Here is a 22,504-nt window from a genome sequence, read left to right on the forward strand (position 1 = left end):
CTAAGACTGGATTATGAGACAAACTCATTTTAAATTGAACTGATTCGAGCTAATTTAATTAGAAATATGTTACACTGTCAAACTCCCTACATGAATTAGTAGAACTTGGATTTGACCACGTCTTAAATTTACACTTCTTCAATAATGAACAGGATGAAAACCATAAAAAGATCCAGATGCTGTTCATGCTTCTGAGTTTTTGGGCCCATAGACCACGCACTCTTCTGCTGGGTCACCAGGTTTCCTTTTGGCTCCCTGCCTGATAAAATAATCCTATGACTCAAATGATTTTCAATGACACAGATCACATCCTCACAGTAAAAAGAGTTTATGACAGAAGAAAAATGATTTACATAGTTTTCCAGTGACTCCTTTAAAAAGACTGAGTCTGAGAAAGATGCTGTTGGAGCGATGACACCACAGTAGGACAGAGGAAGGCAGCTCTCTGAATCAGCTGTGTTCAGCCAGTCAGAAGCTGTAAGTGCAGAAAGGTTTGATGTGAATGATCCAACAGAGCCCGACCATGATGTGGGACCATTGGCTTGATGGGTCACGACCTTTAGAAGCAGTTTGGCCACAGTGATTTGCTTTGAGACTTCTGACAGCTCAGTTATTCTTAAATCAGTCAATTCCTTAGTTTTATGTTTTATGATGGTACGTTTGTTTTTTTCTACATTAAAAGATTTATTAGAAATATTAACAACCAAACAAAGGTGGCATGAGTAAAACACAGCAGCTAGACATGAAGGATGCTGATACGGATCAGGGCAGCTGCGCTGTGTCACATGTTGATCTGGTACAGTAAGAAATTCCTGATGTTCCAAACATAATAAACCTCGTTCGAGAAACGAGGCCAAAAGGGAAACGCTGGATATAAGTCACTCGGTTTCCACCAGAACATCGCGTCTGCGGTTCTTTTGGCTTCATGCTGAGGAAAAACGTTTTGTTTCGAATTAAGATAAATAAATGAGGCCGTCCACTGTGTGTCTTTGTGGAGAAAATTAACTTTTCAGATTGGAAACATGAGGATCTGAAGTCTTTTAATCACAGAGTCATAAACATGTAGTGTTTGTCAGTGGGACATGGAGTGGCTACATAGAGGAACAGTTACCTGCTGCTTCACGGTGTGATCTGATGGGCTCAGAGGAGATTCAGTTTCCAAACATGGTGAAGCCTGATTACCTGAATGCAGCTTTGTTCCCAAATGTATAATTAGATTTCACAGCAGCTCAGTTCACTCTGTGTTAAAGTTACCAGGTTGACAAGTCACCAAAACAAAACCTCAATCAGAAGAGAAAGTGATACGGATCCAAAGCGCTGCAGCCAGGACGGCTTTGAACTTCACTTCTCTTTGGCCGGCAGCCATCAGATAAGACGTTTACGTGGAGCCTTTGTTGGTTTTAGTGATGGAGTGACGTGATGCAAAACCCCCACAGTGCTGAGTGATGTCTGCGTCTCTGTACCACTGTACCGTTGTACCGCTGTACCACTGTACCACTGTACTGTTGTACCACTGTACCACTCTACCGCTGTACCGTTGTACCACTGTACTGTTGTACCACTGTACCACTGTACCGTTGTACCACTGTACCGTTGTACCACTGTACCGTTGTACCGCTGTACCGTTGTACCACTGTACCACTGTACTGTTGTACCACTGTACCACTGTACCGTTGTACCACTGTACCACTGTACCGCTGTACCGTTGTACCACTGTACCACTGTACCGTTGTACCACTGTACCGTTGTACCACTGTACCACTGTACCGTTGTACCACTGTACCACTGTACTGTTGTACCGTTGTACCACTGTACCACTGTACTGTTGTACCGTTGTACCACTGTACTACTCCGCCGTCCTTTACACCACAACCTCCTCTTCATTCTCGTCCACTTGGGCTCAACAGTTCACACTGTTTAACTTTTCCTCTTCCACACTCACTCAGGGGTGGTGTAGATGAAGCGGTTCTATCGATCCTCTCCACCGGAGGACACTGAGTGAGAGGGCGTCAAGTAGCTTCAATAGACTCCAACCAGCTCTGAACAGAGGTTCAATAGACTCCAACCAGCTCTCCACAGAGGTTCAATAGACTCCAACCAGCTCTCCACAGAGGTTCAATAGACTCCAACCAGCTCTGAACAGAGGTTCAATAGACTCCAACCAGCTCTCCACAGAGGTACAGGTACGGTACAGCAGCTTCAGGAAGACGAGGTCCAACGGATTCATCATGTGTAAAATATTCAAAGTCAAACAGACATTTCCGTCTTTCAGCTTTAATTTAACGTGTAGTGAGAGACGTGAACCTGTTTTATTGAAATGTGTGAAAAAATGAAACTTTAACACATTTTCTCATTTAAGCTTCTTCATGTGAAGATTTTCTCTGTGATTTGATGATAAAGAGAGAGTTCAGTTCAGTTTCTATCCTGTGTTCAGGAAGAGACAGTCAGCTGCTTCGTCCTGAAGATGGTTTTAAAGTAAAACTGAAACTGACTCAGTCTTTGTGGGAGTATCGTTATATTAAAGTACCCAGTAAAATGTAGATATGCACGTAAACACATACATCCTACAGGTGGCTGTTTACCAGCGTCACTGCACGACAGGACACAGTACAGCCAGGAAAACAACACACACACACACACACACAGGGCAGGAAACAGCAGCCCCACACACTGACTGTACAACACAAGGGGGTGTTGAACTCCATAACAGGAAAAGCTGGGACAATCGGGGGAGGTTTACTCACAGCGGAGACACAGAGACAGAGACACTCTGTCCTTTTTACCTTTTAGTCAGAGACAGCACCGTGTTCCAGAAGTGGACGTTCTGATATCAACAGAACAGCTGTGTATGTGAGGAACACTGAACGCAGCTCTAATGATGATATGAACCGTCGACTACACCTGTGGAAACATCACACTGACGTCCAGAAGTCTCAGGAAATGCTGGAACACCTCAAAGTCTTTCAAGGACGACCACAAATCCTACAAGACCCCACTAGACCATCAAACGTCAGCAAAATGCAAATTCAACCACCTCAATCTCCATAAAGATCCCTGGGAGGTTCTCAAGAGCAATTAAAACACACACAAACACTCCAAGACTTTAACCCACGACCACCAAAACTCCTGGAGCCCCGTCAGCGTCCCGACAAGGTCTCATATAAACTTCTCAACAAGCAGCAAAAACCTCTGCAAAGAGCCTGGAAACATTGTTAGTGACCACAGGAGAAGTCCTGGAGCCACTTCAATGACCACAGACCCTCCTGTGGGGACCGACAGGAGGATGGATTTCATTAGATAGTGTGTGTGTCCTCAAGTTGAACAAGTTTAAATAAATATTCAACTGTGTAGATCTCTTTAAATAAATAAATGAATAAATCTCATATAGAAAAAACAGTTACAGACTAAATGAGGTGGTGTCATGTTGTTTTCCTGACTGAACATCTCAGTGATCCGGTCTCTGCAGCACTTCACCACAGTCCCCCCCTGACTTTTCCCCCTGACTGAAACATCCACCAGGGTCTTAGAATAAAACCTTCTCCACACTCACCGGGCTGAGGTCTCTCTCTCTGCGGGGTGAGGAGCTCTGCTCTCTGGGTTATTCCCCCGGATCCTGGACGTGATGCTGCGGCTGCCGGACAGTTCAGTGTCGGGTCACCTGGAGCCTCTGGTCGCTATAAACAAACTGAGGACATGTGGACAGACAGGGAGCCACTCCTTCAGCCGGGGGCCGGGTGCTGCCTTCAAGTGCTGCTCGGAAGCTCCGACTCCCCAGTTGTTACGGACTCGGACCCAAATCACAATCTGTTAGTTAGATTATCAGACTACAGTCATAAACTGAACTGTTTGTAGAGCATCTGAACATAAAGATAGCAATGTAGGTAAAGAAATATATAAATAGTATATATATTTAAATAAATATGACAGTTAATGACAAAAATAAAAATAATAATCATCTATTGGAATACCTCGATACTTAAGTACCTTAAATTTGTGCTTTCAGTGAAACTAGGGTCCAACTTGTTGTAGAAATATATCTAAAGGCATTTAAAACAGTAGTATCTCTTTAAAAGCACTTTTTAAAGGTGATTTTCTCAGTGCTTCTTGTTTCACTTACTTTTGCCTCATCTTACCTCTGTGATAAAAAGCTGCTCAACATACATCCACCACATTATACTGAAGACATATCAGCCAGTGACCCAGGTGAAGACTACTGGGTTCATTAGTTGTTGGCTCCTGTGTGTCCTAGTTTCCCACAGCAGATGGTGTCAGTCAACTTACTGAGATGTCCTCAGTCTCTAATTTATAACCACAGCTCCCTCTGGTGGGTCTCTAACACACCACCACCCCGTCTGTAAGAGGCTGCAGACCAACAAAAGGAGAATCTTCTATTTTAATATGAACAAAATCCAAAAACATCTCATTTCGGAGCTCTGCGACCTACTTAGATAATCTCTCTTATTTAATCTGAGAACACTTGACAGAAACAGTTTGTCCCTGACTGTTGAACATCGTGTGCTGTTCCTTTGAATGACATCTAAAAATCAAAGATAATTCATAACCCTGGACAAAAAGACCAAAGCCTTGATATCGGGAAGGTTACGAAGCTCGATCACAGCTCTAATCCAGCCCTGAAACATCAACAACAGGCTGTGATTCATTCTGTGTCGACGTCACAACATGTTAAAGGCCAATGGGAACTTTACCCACATACAGTATTAACAGTATCTTCATTAACATCACCGCACTAGAGGAATAGGACTGTTTGCTGGTGTGAGGTGAATTAAAAAGGAAAAAGCCCAGCTGCAAAACACCGGCTAAAATAATTTAAATAAGTTAAAAGAGATCAAGTCAAACAGAGGAAACAGAGCACGACACGAAACAACACATATCCTTTAATACTTTAATAACAGGAACTAATAGAAGGTGTCCAGACTGTTTATATACTGCAGTATTGGTGTAGTATACAGATATAGAGATACAGACGAACATTTATATGTTCTCTTTACATCAATATAGAAAAATGTGTATGAGATTTAACTGTGTCCAAAACAGCATTTATACATTTTACATTGACTCACAAACCTTTATAGTATTTTAAAGTATTTTACATTCATAAGGAGAAATTTGGCACTTTTATCAAAAAGGAAAAAGAAAAACACACAGAAGAAAATTTTTGGTTTTAGTAACAGGTGAAACAGAAAAGAGAATAATAAAATCACTAAATATCATCTCACACGTGTTGAAATATTCCTTCAATCTTCATGATTCACTCTTTTTTTTTGTGTGGGGTGACATGAAGGAAGTCAACCACGAGTTGATCATTTCTCTGGTTCATCGTGTCATTAACATCAAATGTGAACAGCTTCTGGTCGACTGTGGTTCAGGAGGCAGCTCCTCCATCCACCTATCAATGTGTCCTTTGGTAAAACGCTGAACCACAAACTGCATCTGGTGTGTTTGTGTGGCAGCTAAAGATATATTTGAATTAAAATTATGAACAGTTACAACATGTGTGGCACCGTGGTGTAGAGTTGGTGGTGGGGTGGTTAGCACCGTCACTTCACAGCTAGTCGGTTCAAATCCACTGGTCGGCCATGTATATATGTTAAATATATAATAGTAATTGATGCACATCTAGTCCCCAGCTGTACTGTAGGTACATCATATTATATGTACAGCTTTACCAACCTGCTGCCCTCTAACAAACACGTTCAGGACAATGGGATAAGATGTGTTAACAGTGTGCTATTTATAAAATTGTACACGCGGACGGATATTTGGAGGTAAAAACTTTGTTCTCGATTCCATAGACGAAGAAGCTGTAATCTTTTCCGCTGTAAGAGTAATAGGCGTGTGTCAGGGGCACCAGCTCGATGGTCTGACGCTGCAGAGAGAAACAAAAAGGAAGCACTGTACATGTCCAACCTGTACTGTAGACGTCACATGTAAGAAGCTGATTTCTCAGCTAAAGTGAATCTCATGAGGTTTTTATTTACTCTGTAAGCTGTGATAAGGTACACATTAGAGGGACACTGACCTCCAGTGTCCAGAGTAGAACACTGCATCTCTCTGCAGCTACTTTACAACAGTTGTGTATATTTGTGTGTTTGTACCTGTTGCAGGATGCGGCTGGTGGAACTGAAGCGATTAAGGTGTTCGTTAATCAGTTTTGTAGAAACATCACAGATCTCCTGATCGGGGAAACCCTGGATAGGGTACACCTGGAAAGAAACAATAGGGGGAAACAGGCTTTTATTCCTCACTGATGGACGATCAAGGCCCACTGTTGACCGTGTGCACATACTGTTTTCTTCTTGTACCGTGTTCTGTTCTTGTTATGGACTTATTATATGTTTGTTCACTAAATTTCTAGTTGAGCTGCAGCTGTTGTGGTTTCAGCTAATCAGGATCTGAGCTACAGGACCTTTACCAGAACATTCTCATCGATGAAGAAAGGATCTCCTGTCACTTTCTCAAACTTCTTGTCAGGGAAGTCAGGCTGACGGTCTGGGATATAATCTTCGACGTTGTTCTTCCTGCACACAAACACACACCAAAACACACTAAATGACATGAAGAAGAAGAGGTTTGACTGATGCTGAGCAGGGCTGAGTTGTGTATAGCTTTAACGTACCATGTGACAGTGAGCAGGATGAAATGCATGAGGTTTTGGTTGCCGTGACAAACAGTGCAGGTCTTATGGCCGTGTCCGTGACAGGAGGTACACCTAGAGGAGTGAGGCTTATTTACTCTCCAGCCTGGACTCACATTAGCATTATGGTTAAATATAAAGCAAAAGAATCTGAGCAGAGAAGTAGTCCAAGACGTAGAAAGTAAAGCAAGAAGAAAGTCTAGAAGCAAAGTGGATCCTTCCACTGAGCATTTCATAACTTCATTAGTATTTTATTCTGAACGTGTGGGGCAGCGCTTTCTGTCTCGCTCCTGTTGCCTCCTCATGTTTCTCCCAGTGGCCAAGGAAAGAGAAGATGTAATGATAAAGAACTGCATTAACCAAATGTGAACTCCTCACTCGCTGCACTGTGGAATTGTGAGGACATGACTCTTTACGTCTGAGCATCTGATGACTGCAGTTCTAACACTGAGTCCAGATGTCCACAGTTGACAGTTCTTGTGATTCTCAAACTGTTTTTCCTACTCTTTGCAATGACAGGTCCAACCACGCATTAGCAAGAAGAAGAAGGAAATTCAGTCAAGGAGACAGAAGAGGAAGCGGGCAGACTCTCACTTCCTGCGACCGCGGCCATGACAGGAGGTGCAACGCTTCTTCCTGGTACGACCATGACCGTGGCAGAAAGTACAGCGCTTCTGTAAAATGAAATGAGCCTTTGATTCATATCCAGCTCAATGATGAATGGTTTTACCATAAGAAAACATGTTGTAATTAGACAAATATTTTCTATTTCTAGCTTCTGAGTCATCATGCAGAGCGTAAACGGAATAAGTTCAACAATAGCGTAAAATGAAATGAAAATGAAAATTAAGACATCACATCAGCTGCAAATAAAACTAACTGAAATCCAAACAAACCGTGTGACCTCCTGCATCGTGCATTTTTTCATACTGTATTATGTAGAACTGTATATTCAGGTGGAGTATGATCCTTCTTACCTGGCCTCTACCGCTGCAGGCAACACACCGAGTTTTCCCACAGCCGTTGCAATGGTGACACATCTAAAACACAGATCCGTGTCACTTTAACATAAAACAACAACAATAAGGAAATGGTTTGACTCTGTACCTTCACAAAGGAAGAGTGAGGCACGCGGACTTTCTCCACCACGTCGGTGTATCTCTGGGGCATCGACACTGGGATGTCCCATGGTGGCGGGCTCGTACCGTACTGAGGACCATCGACCATCTGTCCTGTTTGAAGAAAAACAAACTACTTTTGTATAGTAGGGTGGAGCACAAGCGATGGAGCCCCACACAGCCAGGTAAAGCTGTTAAATCTGTAACAAGTGTTGAAGCTGTGCTGATCACAAACCACAGAAACAACCTGCCTCCTCTCTGTAAGGTGTAAAACTGCCTGCTGACTAAACAGATCAACATACGTCCGAACACACTGTGAAACGTATTCACAAACTGCAACCTGCAGACATGCCAGTGGAAACCTTTAAAGTGAAGCAGCAACAGCTCGGATGCTGCTGAAAGTAAAAAAAGACTATTATTTCAAAAACAGAGCTGAACACAGACAGACTTAGAAATAAGAGCTTCTCTCAGCGGTGGATGAAGGTTTGCAGCCAAGTCTCTGGTATCCAAGAAGACAGATACAAATAAACAAAGTGCTGCTCAGTAAAACATCAATTCAACAACATAGTTTTTCCATTTAAGAGCATAATTTCATGATATCATGTTCAGATTTGTTATGTTTTCTCTCTTCTTCCCCTGTTTTTCTTCAGATTTGCTTCGCTCTGTTGTTTTTAACTCTGTTACGTGCACAGTGCTGTTCCATGTGCTCCGGTTCAAAATGTTGCTGCTGCTACACATTCACAAAGGTTCTGTTCACAAAATGAATTCAGATTTAGCACAAATTGCCACTTGAACTGACTAGATTTTGGTGGTAAAAGGTCAAAGGTCAATGTCAATATGACCTCATGTATGTCCTATTCTTATTAATGTTTTATCTGTGAAACACTTGGAGGGAATTTCATTACATCTGGCACAAACATCTGTTTGGACTTCTGGACAAACTTGTGTGTAAGACGTGTGTAAACTACTTTCACTGATTCACAACGATGTAGTAATTCTAGTTGGTTGAATGGACTCAGATTAATCAACTTACTGTTTGATCTGCCAAACGTGATAATCATGAAATTACACTCTCAAGCTGAACAACATCCTGCAGCACAAATACTGGACTTGATGCGTGGTGACATTTGTTTTATAGACTGCTTCCCTCCATTGTAAGAGAAGTGGATCTAACAGATAGTGAAAAGAGTGCATGTTATCAGAAAGTTGTTAGGTCAGAGTGAAGTTGTACCATTGTAGGGTTCAAACTGCCAGGCGCTGGTTCTGGTCTCAGTGTAGGTCTCCAGTCGATACTGCAAAGGCAGAAACAGACAATCAGAGATCAACTCAGCATCATCTTGCAACGTGTGTAATCTTGTAATTGAGGTGAATTGCTTTTCAGTGCAATTATGAAATGATCAACTGCAGCAACATGTTTTGGTGCAGGACCAACACCGTATTAATACTGTGTCAAAAACCTGCTTCATATCCAAACTGTGGCTCTAACTAGAACAGTCAGATCTGAGTTCAGGTGTTGTTTAACACATTCAGTGTCGGCTCCTCACAGTCAGTGAAAATAAACATAGAGGAGAACAACAAGCTTCTGTTGAAGCCCAACTGCAAAGAGAATATCAGAACCCAGCAGTCTGTCAGTGAGGAAACTTCACGAATAAGTTCTTCATTGTATTAATTATTTCATTAACCCTTTCAGGCATAGAGGTCACTACAGTGGACAGCTATTCAAACGCTGTTCTCTTGTATATATATGGGTTAGGATTAGTGGAGCCATCCTAGAAACTCATTGGCCAACATTTTTAAAAAGTATTAGAAAATGTTTAAATGTGAGAAATTAGCATTATTCATGTTTTTTTTTTAGCTTTCACACAGTTTATCATATTTTGCTATTGGTTTGTTAAATACATGTTTCTTCTGTTAAAAAGTCAAATGCATGTACATTTTTTTTGTAACTCCATAAGAAATAGGCTCAAGATAACGTGTTCATCCATCTATTAGGGCAGTAGACCCTCTCCTACCCTGTACACAGTGATGGTTTTCAACTCTTTGAAGGTGAGGTTCCTGGCAGGTTTGGAGCTGTACGTCCATTTGGATTCCACAAACTTGAGCAGGGCGTCTCTGGCGATATCCTCTGATATTGTGGGGACTCTGTAGAAACAAAGATTTAACACACACATACTGTAGGGGGGCTCATGGCCTCATATTCAAACTTAAAATCTCCAGAAACATGAGATAAAGCACAGAATTATCAGCAAAGAACTTTGAAATTTTACTTGATATTGGGCACCAGAGTGTTCCTGTTGAGTTCAGGCTGGGGGGTGTAGGCAGGGGGAGGTGGGTACAGTGGGTTATCATCCTCTGGACACAGACATTAACATAAGCAGAGAAATAAAGACGATGAAGGTCGGGGGGGGGGGGGGGGGGGGAACAAGTGAGAACAGAAACTAAAAAATCCTCACCTCCTCCTTTGTGACCCTTGTATCCGTGTATGTCATCCAGCCAGCCGGGAGGGGGTGTCGACGGTCCCTCCTCTGGTATGTTTGGATCAAATTCACCTGAGAAGAAAAGGTTGTTCCTGTGTCTCAGCTCATTACAGTAGATGACGTACTGATATTTCTGTCTTGCTGCACCGTTCACCCAACCTTTTATCTGCACAATGTGAATTTTCACATGATAAAAATGCTGAAAATGTTTTTTTTTTAATGGCTGTGTGTTTTTATACTTAGGTAAGAAAAAGTCTTTTGCTGAGTTCTTCAAAGTTCTGTTAAGATTTACATTTAATTCAGACACACAGAACACTTTAACAACACTTTCTTCGATTTTCATGTACAAACAATAGAAATCATCTCTGTGTCCTCTGCAACATGCTGACAAGGGGTGGACAGTTTTCCTGTCAGCGTGGCAGGAAGGGAGGATGCATTCTTTCAGAGCGGCTGTCAGGAAACTGAGCGTCAAGACAACAGGTCACAATAAGTTGACTGAAGGCTCATTAGCAGGAGTGTGTATCACTGCAGTAATTTACTACATGCAGCAGTTCACCCCTCTGAGTGGGCAGATTAACCCATGAAGCTCACTAATGTGGTTTTACAACAGTCCTCCTCTTATCTCTTTCTAGACTTTTACAAACCAGCCTGTCATTTTCAATAAATACCAGGTGCCAAAATGTGACTCATATGTTAGTCAAGAATAAACTTTTCAAAATTAAAGTCTGTTCAGAAGGAGAAACCACCAGGTGCTGGAGCGTCTATGTATGTACAGGTGTAAGCATCCAGCTTCTGCATTTGTCCTTTACCGTCTACTTGTGTTCTCATGCAGTTCATGTGATTACGTCTTTTGGATAGATGCAATTTTTAGCAATTCAAAGTCCATATCTTACCACACTGTGTTATAATAATGTCCTTGTTTCTAAAAACTGTTCTGAAGCACAGTTTCACCAGTTCACCTGCAGTGAATCACATTATAGAATCACATTATAGAATCACATGCTCTAAACCTGGTAAATTCATTCTTAAAAGAATAAAAAAAAAGGTTTATTCTCAACAGTTTATTCTCCAGGTCCCAATACTCTGTTTGGTAAAACACTTTCCAGACTCAGTTTTTTTTTGTCTCTTTCTGGCAGCCAAATACAGCTAACGTTCAACTGTGACTATGTTTCTGTTAACAGTGAAAATAACTATGTAGAAGTATAAATAATAATTTAATGTGGACAAAGAAGTGGAGACAAATGGGGAAAACCTTGCCTTCAGCAAATAAAGTCATTACTTTATGTCGACCTTTATCTTAAGGTACATTGATCTGTCGCCCTGCTCGGAGCAGGTGGGCAGCAGACTGAGTGAGACACACTCACTCCTTGGCACCAACACATGCATGCGCATCGCCATGCCTCCTTTTCTGACTCCCCATGATTCGAGGAAACATTGATTTACCGCTGCTTCTGCACTTGAACAAAAACAGAGCGTCTTATCTCAACATATCTGGGAGGTGTTCAGGTAAAATGGGAGATAAATCACAGAAAATCTTATCTACGCTCTGACAGTGACACAATAGTAATGAACGCACTTCAGGACAGACTCAACAAACTATTTCTACCCACAATGCATTTGTCAAATCTTTGGATCCATGTGGCTCCTGTAAATAAAGCACTCTGATAAAAGCTCAGTGTTTGACTTTGACTAACGCTGCTGTGTACTGATTAAACAAGCTGCAGATAATAAAATGATAAATGTAATAAACACGTGTAAGGACTCAGTTAAAACTGTGCAGAATATATTTGTTCAAAAACACATGGAACATCTAGAAAAACAAGGTTTCCTTTGAATTAAGCACAAACGCTGATGTTGGAAACACAGCAGCAGTTTGACAAATCAGTTCAGACTCATGATAAAACCAAGTGACACGTTATAGAGAAACCAACCTTACAGAGTAAACTTTACAAGAGTTATTTAAACAGCCTCGATTGTAAATGTGGGACTTTCCACTGACGTGATACAAAAGCCACCTCTTCTGTCAGGAGGTGGCTAAACCCACAGCTGTACATCGAGTCATTCAGGTTACAGGTGGAATTCAACTGCAGATACTGTATGTAACATCAAGTGGCTGCTCCACATCCAAATCACTCCAGAAGTGTAAAGAGCATCGGATCCTTATCCACGCAAAGATTCATTCATCTTTTGTTGTGTTTAAACCCCAGACATCTACATGGTAGTGTTATGTATGTTATGTATGTTATGTATGTTGGAAGTTTGTTGTGTTCTTTATACTGTGACAGTTTTCCTCAAATTTGATTTTCTAAAAATCCTAATATACTGTATTATATTGAGTTGTCACTTTCTCAGGATACGCATCATATCACCAGGTAATTAAACACTTTTATCCATCCACAACCTGACTGTTCAATAAAATAAGCAAACTGACCTCCATGAAGCTTAGTTCTTACATTTTATAGCTAAAACAAGTGATATTGTGTGAAATTAAGTGGTAGATTAATAAATCTGAAAAATGAGTTCCAGCTCTATGTAAATTACATTATTCTTACACTATTATTATTATATAAGTCTTTGGCTCCTTACGTTTCTGTAGAGCTACCTTTGGCGTTACCTCAGATCCCCAGTGGCCTTGTCCACAGAGAGAGGCTTCAGCAGCAAGTATCAGTGTAACTCAGAGAGGTGGAGACAGTTAGTGAACAGAGGATGTGACCAGCACCTCTGATGGAGCTGTGCTCCAGTTGTTACTACTGTATTAGCTCAGGGTGAATAAACTATATGAACCAACAGTTAAACAGAGCTGCAGACCACCTGCAGCTTCGCATACAGCTGGAGCTGATCCCAGTTGTCCCTGGATGAAAGCGGTGTACAGGCTGCAGGTCACTGTAGGTAGCTCTGAAACGGTCCTGTGGATGATGACTTGCTGCTGAGGGTGAACTGACTCTCCGCGGACACGGTCAGCAGGGATCTACTGCACGATACGAGCTAAACTCTCAGAATAAATTGCTATGGACTAGAGGTAATGCTAAATATAATGTGAGGAGAGAAATAAGCTGATGTGTAATCTAAACATCTCTGTCTGAAGCTCAGTTACTTCACTGCCACTGCACTTTAATAAACCTGTAGCACATGCTGTTTTATCTAGTGAACAGATCCATTAGACCAAATAGAGATAAAAGATTCTAGTCTGGTTTTTAATGTCCCTGACCAAACACCCATCCTCAAGTCTCCTCACCTACTGTAATATTACACCAATATGTTCTTATACAACCATCTTACATAAATATACACAATGGTGCATTGATAGAGGCACTTCCGAGGCACCATGCAGCTATTTAACATGTGCGTCACAATTTTGCTGGACACAAATACTTTCTTAACAACCCGACAATAGCGAGTCCTCCGAGTGTTTTTCATATCCAGCGTGTTTTCTTTGAGTCTCTGCTGCCTGGCAGATAAAAATACAACAGAGTCAGTGAACTTATGTCACACTGTACACAATACCTCTGGCTGGGGGATAAAAATATCAGCGAGAAGGTGTTTCCCCACAAAGATCTGGGTTGAGATGGACGGAGTGTGAGAACAGCACGAGGGAAAGAAGGAGGGAGGAAGATAAAGTCATTAAGACAAAAAAATAAAGAGAGCGAGGGAGGGGGCGAAGGAATGTGAGAACAAAGCCAAACCTGATTACTGACTGGACAATGAATCCAAAATACTCTTACCCTGAAATACACTGAACTTATAGAGAAGCTCGGTTAGCAGTGACTTTAACTACAGACCTGTGTCAGAGCTGGAGACGAACTGTTTCTCCTGTTAGAAGTCCAGTTAACAGCTGCAACACTTACACAGTCAATCAATACTTCTTTAATAAAAGAATCACAATTTAGATCATAAAGCTAAAGTTTCACGTCACAGTCTGCACACGTGGCCTCAAACGACATGAAGATGTTAATGAGATTAAAAAAAGAAATACAGAGAAATCTGGTTGAGCTACTGAAGTTCAAACTTTCCTAAACTACAAACTGAAGAAGTGAAATTACAACAAAATATAAATAAAAAAGTTGTAATGCAGCAGAAAAGCTGAGTTTATTGTTGAAATTCATTAATGTTACTGTCATTACACTTGTTGATTTGGCTCTCAGTAATAAACAGGAGGGTCCGACTTAGGATCGTGTGCACTTCATCTTCTGCACTCCAACATGTCTCCTAACGAGGACTGAGGTCCAGTTTCCTCTGTTTCATGTGTAGCTGAATTAACAACCGGTCCTTAGACACTGACGGAGTCCTGCTCAGGTTACTGCACCAAGCAGCATCACTAAATAGCAGAGAACAACTCCTTTTTACAAATTCACATTCACAACATTAAACTTTAGCCACATGTTTGTCACAGGTCAGCTGACAACTTCCTGGAAAACACCTGGAATACACCTGGAATACACCTGGAATACACCTGGAATACACCTGGGTCCTGAACCTGTCCTAAATAAGAACATCCATCTGAGCTTTTCACAAAATGACTGGACTTCAAACCAGTGTGTGACTGACTGGTTTCCACTTCACTAAACCAGTGTTTGTGTTTGTGTGAGTGTGTGTGTGTGTGTGTGTGCGTGTGTGTGTGTGTGTGCTTCAAACTTCTTCTAAAGCTGCTAAAGAAAGCAGACTTCTCACATGAAGATGTAAAAGCTGCTAACTCACCCAGATCTTCTTCCTTATTGTCCATTTCTCTGCTGCTTTGCTCGCTGACTGGGAACAAACTGAAACGTGACGATGTTTATGATCCGAGTTATGGCTGCAACAATTAAAACCCGTTTCCGGTTAGGACTTTCACAATTAAAGCCTCGATGTGACGCATCATCGCACTTACAGACTAGTGAAAAACAACAAATTACACGGACTGGAGAACTTAAAACGAATTATACTTCAACGTTTTACTACATTATTTGTACTTATTGCTACCATATAGTCTGGTCTTTCGCCACTACATTTCACGTTATTAGGTAATCAACATTTATTCGTTTTAACATTGTGTCCTAAACTAAATCCAGTAAGCTTCAACTACCACAAAACCTGGTCACTTGAGTAAATGTAGTTTTCCTACTCAGGATATTCTGCATCATAAAAAACTTTAATAACTGTATTTTAATCTACTAACTGTAGAGAAAAATACAGTTATAATGTGAGTTAATGGATCATATAAATCCATTAATAAAACCCCTGTTTTTATTTTCGTGATTTGAAGTTGAATTTACCTAATCAATTAGGATACTGTGTTTTGTTTTGTTTTATCTTGAGTAAAACTTTTTTTCCTTATCCAGGCTCATCCAGTTTGTCTACAGATTTAATTTGAAGGAAATCCATCTGCACTTCCTGTCTCTGCTTGGACTTTTGTGTCTAACTTGACGCAGCTTCAGACCGCGCCCACATTGTTTACATACATCAGATTCAAGAAGCTTCAAACTAGTCAATAAACAGATTATTATAATGTAATAAATGCATTAAAACTATACAACACATAGAACTAACCTTTTAAACACAAATACAATAAATCACTAAATACACACAGAGCATGAAATCTAAAAGTTGCTTTAGTTTTGTGCTGCTCTGAAAAAAGCCTTGAAGTCCTAGAGGACCTCAGAGTCCGGACCGGATCCACACTGTGAGCATGTCAGGAGATGGAGTTCTAGGTTTTGGAACCTATTAAGAACCAACTATTACGAAACACTATAAATGCAGCTATCTGTCCACAAGTAGATCCTCAAGGAATATGAAAGAGTGATTATTATTATGATGATGATGATGATGATGATGATGATGATGATGATTATTATTATTATTATGATTATGATTCTTCTTCTTATTATCATTGTGTAATGGAATACGTTGTAGTTCACACTCCAAGCCAGAAGGTGGCAGTAATGCGCTTCAAGTGCTTGGTGTCCTCAGAACTAACGAAGAAGACGTGCACCGGAAGTTTACCTCCGTCGTCTTCACCCAGCAACACAACACAACAGTTAGCTCTTATATTTATATTTCTGAGGTTTATTCTCACCTTTTCAGAATGGTAGGCTGCCATCACTGCTTCGTGTGTATTTAGTAAATATGTTCATATTTCCCGCGCGACTGTTTTTAACTTGTAGCTCTACAAGAGGAAGTTTATTACATTGTTAATCCGGGCTAGCCCGCTAAAGCTAGCCGGGCGTTGTCCTAGTTAATTGTCTTTTTGTCCTGCTGCTCGGTAAATGGACAGCTGCTGGTTCCATGATTTATTTTTTTATTTTGTTCTACGACTTCCAGTGGGGTGTCAGTTACTATAGCAGCTAAATGCTAATTCATGTTTCCGTCTTTCAGGCCGAAGTAGAAGAAACCCTGAAGAGGATCCAGAGTCAGCAGGGAGTGCAGGGAATCATCATCGTCAATTCAGAAGGTGAAAGAACTTATAAATAAATACAAATAATAGTACAAAAGTCACTAGGCGGTCACAATAATAGTATTATAGAGCCCGGGTTCAAAGATAATGATATATACTTATACAGTCGCGAGAAGTGAAACTGATTCTAGTGTAACAGTCATCTCATCTCATCTCACAGAAGTCTGCAGGATTATAACTCCCAGACCACAGAAACCAGGTTTCTCTAATCCTATAGACCGATTACAGTAACCAGGTTTCCCGTTTACATGACAGTAGAGAAAGCCGACTGTAACCTGGTTACTTGAGTGGGTGTAAACGCACTGAATGAAACCAAGCATGGTGAGGTAGGAGACAGACAATTTGAAACATTAACATTAAAAAGGTCAATAATTTCTTAGTGATAAGGGAAAAGGTTTAATGTGCTTTAAGAATGTGCACACTGCAGCAATTGCATCTATGTACATTTTAAACAGATAAAAAAAGCATTTTAAATCTGTATCACATTATGAATCATGTTTCCAATCCTATTCTGTTTGATATTTTTACTTGGGTGAAAGGACTGCAGCGATTTATAGGTTATATATAGGATTTATAGGATTGCTAATTGAATTCTGTTGATCTTTTCCTTCAGGAATCCCCATCAAGACGACTCTGGACAACTCCAGCACTGTGCAGTACGCAGGACTGATCCACCAGTTGGTGATGAAGGCCAGGAGCACCGTACGAGACATCGACCCTCAGAACGACCTCACCTTCCTTCGTGTGCGGTCCAAGAAGAATGAGATCATGATTGCTCCGGGTGAGGAGGGAACTTAAGCTTTTTTAAAATTTCATAGCTGGCAAGAGGTACTTCAAGAATGTTTAGTCCAAAGCATCTACAACTTCATAGAAGTAAGAGGAGGCTCTCATCAAAATAAAAGTGACTACATTTACATGCACTTAGGTAACATGGTTAGAGTCAGCTTACTTCAGTTCTTACCTGTCAGTAAAAAGATACCTAGTTACTGTAGTCAGGGTAGGGGGTCAGAGAAACCTGATTTCCCAGGTCCGGTAGATCTTTCCTGAAGAATGCTGGTTTCCATGTATACATGTACCAGGTTTCTAATTGGTATTTTATAAAGATTGGAGTGGATTGGCTGACTGAGATCCAACTACAACTGAAACTAATAATGTGGCTGTAGAAGTCCGTCCACAATGTGAATTTCTTCGCTCTTCATGGAGAACTGTGAACCTGTTCTAACTGTTCCTTTTTCTTTACAGATAAGGACTATTTCTTGATCGTCATTCAGAACCCATCAGACTGAAACTGCCGCCAACTCATTACTTTGTCTGTCTTTCATATTTAAAACAGCCAAACACTTATTTTGTCTCCTTAAATCAGAAGAACCTGTTTAACAGAAACTCAATATGCACTTGCTGTCCAAAACGGTGAAGGCAGGATTTGAAGGTGGATGAACTTCACTGAGTGACAAGATGTATGAACCATTCAACAGTCAATCCCTCTGCAGGCCAATTACTATTTTTCCTTGTTTAACATTCCAGTTCAGGCTCCTGTCTGGGTATACTGTGCGTTATGTCCCCAAGCTTAGTTCATAGCTGTTTTAGCACATGATATGAAGTGCACAGCTGTTAAAATATCTATGCCACACATACTGGACCAGTCCAATTGTCTACTTTTGCAAAGCAGATGAGAGAGTGGCCACAGCACATATGAAAGTGTAAAGATGTCCTTTCAGCTCTTAGGTTTTGGGATTATTATTTATTGTTTTGTTGGCAGTACACATTGAAGTACAGTATTTTAGTGGTGAGCAGTGAACTACACTACAAAAACTGCACTTACCATGCCGCCTTTCTGCTGGTTATTTGTAACAAGTTAAGAAATTAAACATATAAAATGGTCTTTGTGTTTTTGTTTTCATTTGTATTATACATTGTATGCACTTAGTTTTAGTTGTTTTAATGTAGTGATATAAAAGTGCTAAAGAGCTCAAAGATGAAAATAATTATTATGTTTTATAATTTTATCAGAACTCGAATACGTTTAATCCAAATCCAAACGATATGACCACAGAGCAGAGAAATATCTGCTGAATTTGATCTTGTTTTACAGCCTAACTCTTGCAGACCAAAGAGAAGCAATGACATGATAAACCCATGTTCATAACCACTTCACATACATTTATGAAGCATCCAATGCAGTCAGTGTATTGTTTTTTGAGCTGTTAAAGAGGTCCTGGGACACAGACCTGGGACATCCGCATAAAAAGTGAAATTTACAACAAGCTCGGAATGACAATTAATGTTGCATCATCTCCTGTTATTACATAGTGACACAGTGTTAAATGTCTTATACAGTATTAAATACAGGCATGGATTATTAGAAATAGGCACAGACCACTTATCAGGGGGAATGTTCAAAATCTTACTGAAGTATAAGTACAGAAGCATCAGCTTCAAAAGTATTCTGATTCCACTAACTTATCAATAAATATGATAAAAGTACTAATAATTATTGATGCGTTATCACTTAAATATGACTTTAATTTAACATGACACTTTTATTTGACCCTATATGCAGCTTTGATTAGAAGATAAGATAAGATAGACTTATTAATCCCAGGGTTTGGAAATTCACCAGTTTACAGCAGCAGAGGGAACAGAAACAATATATTAAGAACCAAAAATGTACATAGGACCTCCCAGGACAGTTGTATGAATTTGAATACGTATACAGCTGAAGTTACATATTCACTGTGTGTTTGTGTTACTGTAGTGATATAATGTACAGTCGAGTTGTAGTGGGAGGAATGACGTGTGGTAGAGCTCCTTCTAGCACTGTTGATGCTCTACTACAGTAGTACTGTTATTGCTCTACTACAGTCATACTGTTGGTGCTCTACTACAGTAGCACTGTTGATGCTCTACTACAGTAGCACTGTTGATGCTCTACTACAGTCGTACTGTTGGTGCTCTACTACAGTAGTACTGTTATTGCTCTACTACAGCAGTACTGTTGATGCTCTACTACAGTAGTACTGTTGGTGCTCTACTACAGTAGTACTGTTATTGCTCTACTACAGCAGTACTGTTGATGCTCTACTACAGCAGTACTGTTGATGCTCTACTACAGTCATACTGTTGGTGCTCTACTACAGTAGCACTGTTGATGCTCTACTACAGTAGCACTGTTGATGCTCTACTACAGTCATACTGTTGGTGCTCTACTACAGTACTTGTTATTGCTCTACTACAGTACTGTTATTGCTCTACTACAGTCATACTGTTGGTGCTCTACTACAGCAGTACTGTTATTGCTCTACTACAGTCATACTGTTGATGCTCTACTACAATAGTACTGTTGATGCTCTACTACAGTACTGTTGATGCTCTACCACAGTCGTACTGTTGATGCTCTACTACAGTCATACTGTTGATGCTCTACTACAATAGTACTGTTGATGCTCTACTACAGTACTGTTGATGCTCTACCACAGTCGTACTGTTGATGCTCTACTACAGCCGTACTGTTGATGCTCTACTACAGCAGTACTGTTGATGCTCTACTACGGTACTGTTATTGCTCTACTACAGCAGTACTGTTATTGCTCTACTACAGTACTTGTTATTGCTCTACTACAGTACTTGTTATTGCTCTACTACAGTACTGTTGATGCTCTACTACAGCAGTACTGTTGATGCTCTACTACAGCAGTACTGTTGATGCTCTACTACAGCCGTACTGTTGATGCTCTACTACAGCAGTACTGTTGATGCTCTACTACGGTACTGTTATTGCTCTACTACGGTACTGTTGATGCTCTACTACGGTACTGTTGATGCTCTACTACGGTACTGTTATTGCTCTACTACGGTATTGTTATTGCTCTACTACAGTACTTGTTATTGCTCTACTACAGTACTGTTATTGCTCTACTACAGTATTGTTATTGCTCTACTACAGTACTTGTTATTGCTCTACTACAGTACTGTTATTGCTCTACTACAGTAGTACTGTTGATGCTCTACTACAGTAGTACTGTTGATGCTCTACTACAGTACTGTTATTGCTCTACTACAGTACTTGTTATTGCTCTACTACAGTACTGTTATTGCTCTACTACAGTAGTACTGTTGATGCTCTACTACAGTACTGTTATTGCTCTACTACAGTACTTGTTATTGCTCTACTACAGTACCGTTATTGCTCTACTACAGTACCGTTATTGCTCTACTACAGTACGGTTATTGCTCTACTACAGTACGGTTATTGCTCTACTACAGTAGTACGTGTTATTGCTCTACTACAGTACGGTTATTGCTCTACTACAGTAGTACGTGTTATTGCTCTACTACAGTACGGTTATTGCTCTACTACAGTACTTGTTATTGCTCTACTACAGTACTTGTTATTGCTCTACTACAGTCGTACTGTTATTGCTCTACTACAGTACTGTTATTGCTCTACTACAGTACTGTTATTGCTCTACTACAGTACTTGTTATTGCTCTACTACAGTACTGTTATTACTCTACTACAGTACTGTTATTGCTCTACTACAGTACTTGTTATTGCTCTACTACAGTACTGTTATTGCTCTACTACAGTACTGTTATTGCTCTACTACAGTCGTACTGTTATTGCTCTACTACAGTACTGTTATTACTCTACTACAGTACTTGTTATTGCTCTACTACAGTACTTGTTATTGCTCTACTACAGTACTTGTTATTGCTCTACTACAGTACTGTTATTGCTCTACTACAGTACTGTTATTGCTCTACTACAGTACTGTTATTGCTCTACTACAGTACTGTTATTGCTCTACTACAGTACTGTTATTGCTCTACTACAGTACTGTTATTGCTCTACTACAGTACTGTTATTGCTCTACTACAGTACTGTTATTGCTCTACTACAGTACTTGTTATTGCTCTACTACAGTACTGTTATTGCTCTACTACAGTACTTGTTATTGCTCTACTACAGTACTGTTATTGCTCTACTACAGTACTGTTATTGCTCTACTACAGTACTTGTTATTGCTCTACTACAGTACTGTTATTGCTCTACTACAGTACTTGTTATTGCTCTACTACAGTACTGTTATTGCTCTACTACAGCACTTGTTATTGCTCTACTACAGTACTTGTTATTGCTCTACTACAGTACTTGTTATTGCTCTACTACAGTACTTGTTATTGCTCTACTACAGTACTGTTATTGCTCTACTACAGCACTTGTTATTGCTCTACTACAGTACTTGTTATTGCTCTACTACAGTACTTGTTATTGCTCTACTACAGTATTGTTATTGCTCTACTACAGTACTTGTTATTGCTCTACTACAGTACTGTTATTGCTCTACTACAGTACTTGTTATTGCTCTACTACAGTACTGTTATTGCTCTACTACAGTACTTGTTATTGCTCTACTACAGTACTTGTTATTGCTCTACTACAGTACTTGTTATTGCTCTACTACAGTCGTACTGTTATTGCTCTACTACAGTACTTGTTATTGCTCTACTACAGTACTGTTATTGCTCTACTACAGTACTGTTATTGCTCTACTACAGCACTTGTTATTGCTCTACTACAGCACTTGTTATTGCTCTACTACAGTACTTGTTATTGCTCTACTACAGTACTGTTATTGCTCTACTACAGTACTTGTTATTGCTCTACTACAGTATTGTTATTGCTCTACTACAGTATTGTTATTGCTCTACTACAGTACTTGTTATTGCTCTACTACAGTACTTGTTATTGCTCTACTACAGTACTGTTATTGCTCTACTACAGTACTTGTTATTGCTCTACTACAGTACTGTTATTGCTCTACTAC

At 40.2% G+C, this 22,504-nt stretch overlaps 3 protein-coding genes across 3 annotated transcripts in view; 1 reads left to right on the forward strand and 2 right to left on the reverse strand.

Moving 5' to 3' along the window:
• The window catches only part of si:dkey-49n23.1 (semaphorin-3D), a 73,593-nt gene extending 69,924 nt beyond the window's left edge, over window positions 1–3,669 (reverse strand). Inside the window, exon 1 of the mRNA XM_026349149.2 lies at window positions 3,551–3,669. The gene's annotated coding sequence lies outside the window, so the exon portion shown is untranslated. The remainder of the gene's footprint in view (window positions 1–3,550) is intronic.
• Window positions 3,670–4,889: 1,220 nt separating this feature from the next.
• On the reverse strand, window positions 4,890–15,033 carry ssuh2.1 (ssu-2 homolog, tandem duplicate 1). Its single transcript, XM_026349162.1, has 12 exons — window positions 14,946–15,033; window positions 10,227–10,322; window positions 10,041–10,125; window positions 9,786–9,915; window positions 9,005–9,065; window positions 7,763–7,887; window positions 7,633–7,695; window positions 7,250–7,329; window positions 6,638–6,730; window positions 6,434–6,539; window positions 6,117–6,224; window positions 4,890–5,887 (listed from the first exon to the last, which is right to left on the reverse strand). Exons 1-12 carry the CDS (start codon window positions 14,968–14,970, stop codon window positions 5,753–5,755), a joined length of 1,107 nt encoding a protein of 368 aa, XP_026204947.1. The 5' UTR covers window positions 14,971–15,033; the 3' UTR covers window positions 4,890–5,752.
• A 1,149-nt stretch (window positions 15,034–16,182) lies between these two features.
• Window positions 16,183–18,558, forward strand: dynlrb1 (dynein, light chain, roadblock-type 1). The gene is made up of 4 exons (XM_026349174.1): window positions 16,183–16,311; window positions 16,599–16,674; window positions 17,291–17,458; window positions 17,920–18,558. The coding sequence occupies exons 1-4, from the start codon at window positions 16,309–16,311 to the stop codon at window positions 17,961–17,963; spliced, it is 291 nt and encodes a 96-aa protein (XP_026204959.1). The 5' UTR covers window positions 16,183–16,308; the 3' UTR covers window positions 17,964–18,558.
• Window positions 18,559–22,504: the final 3,946 nt, after the last annotated feature.

This window comes from Anabas testudineus, chromosome 5, assembly GCF_900324465.2.
Source record: "Anabas testudineus chromosome 5, fAnaTes1.2, whole genome shotgun sequence".
Taxonomy (NCBI): Eukaryota; Metazoa; Chordata; class Actinopteri; order Anabantiformes; family Anabantidae; genus Anabas; species Anabas testudineus.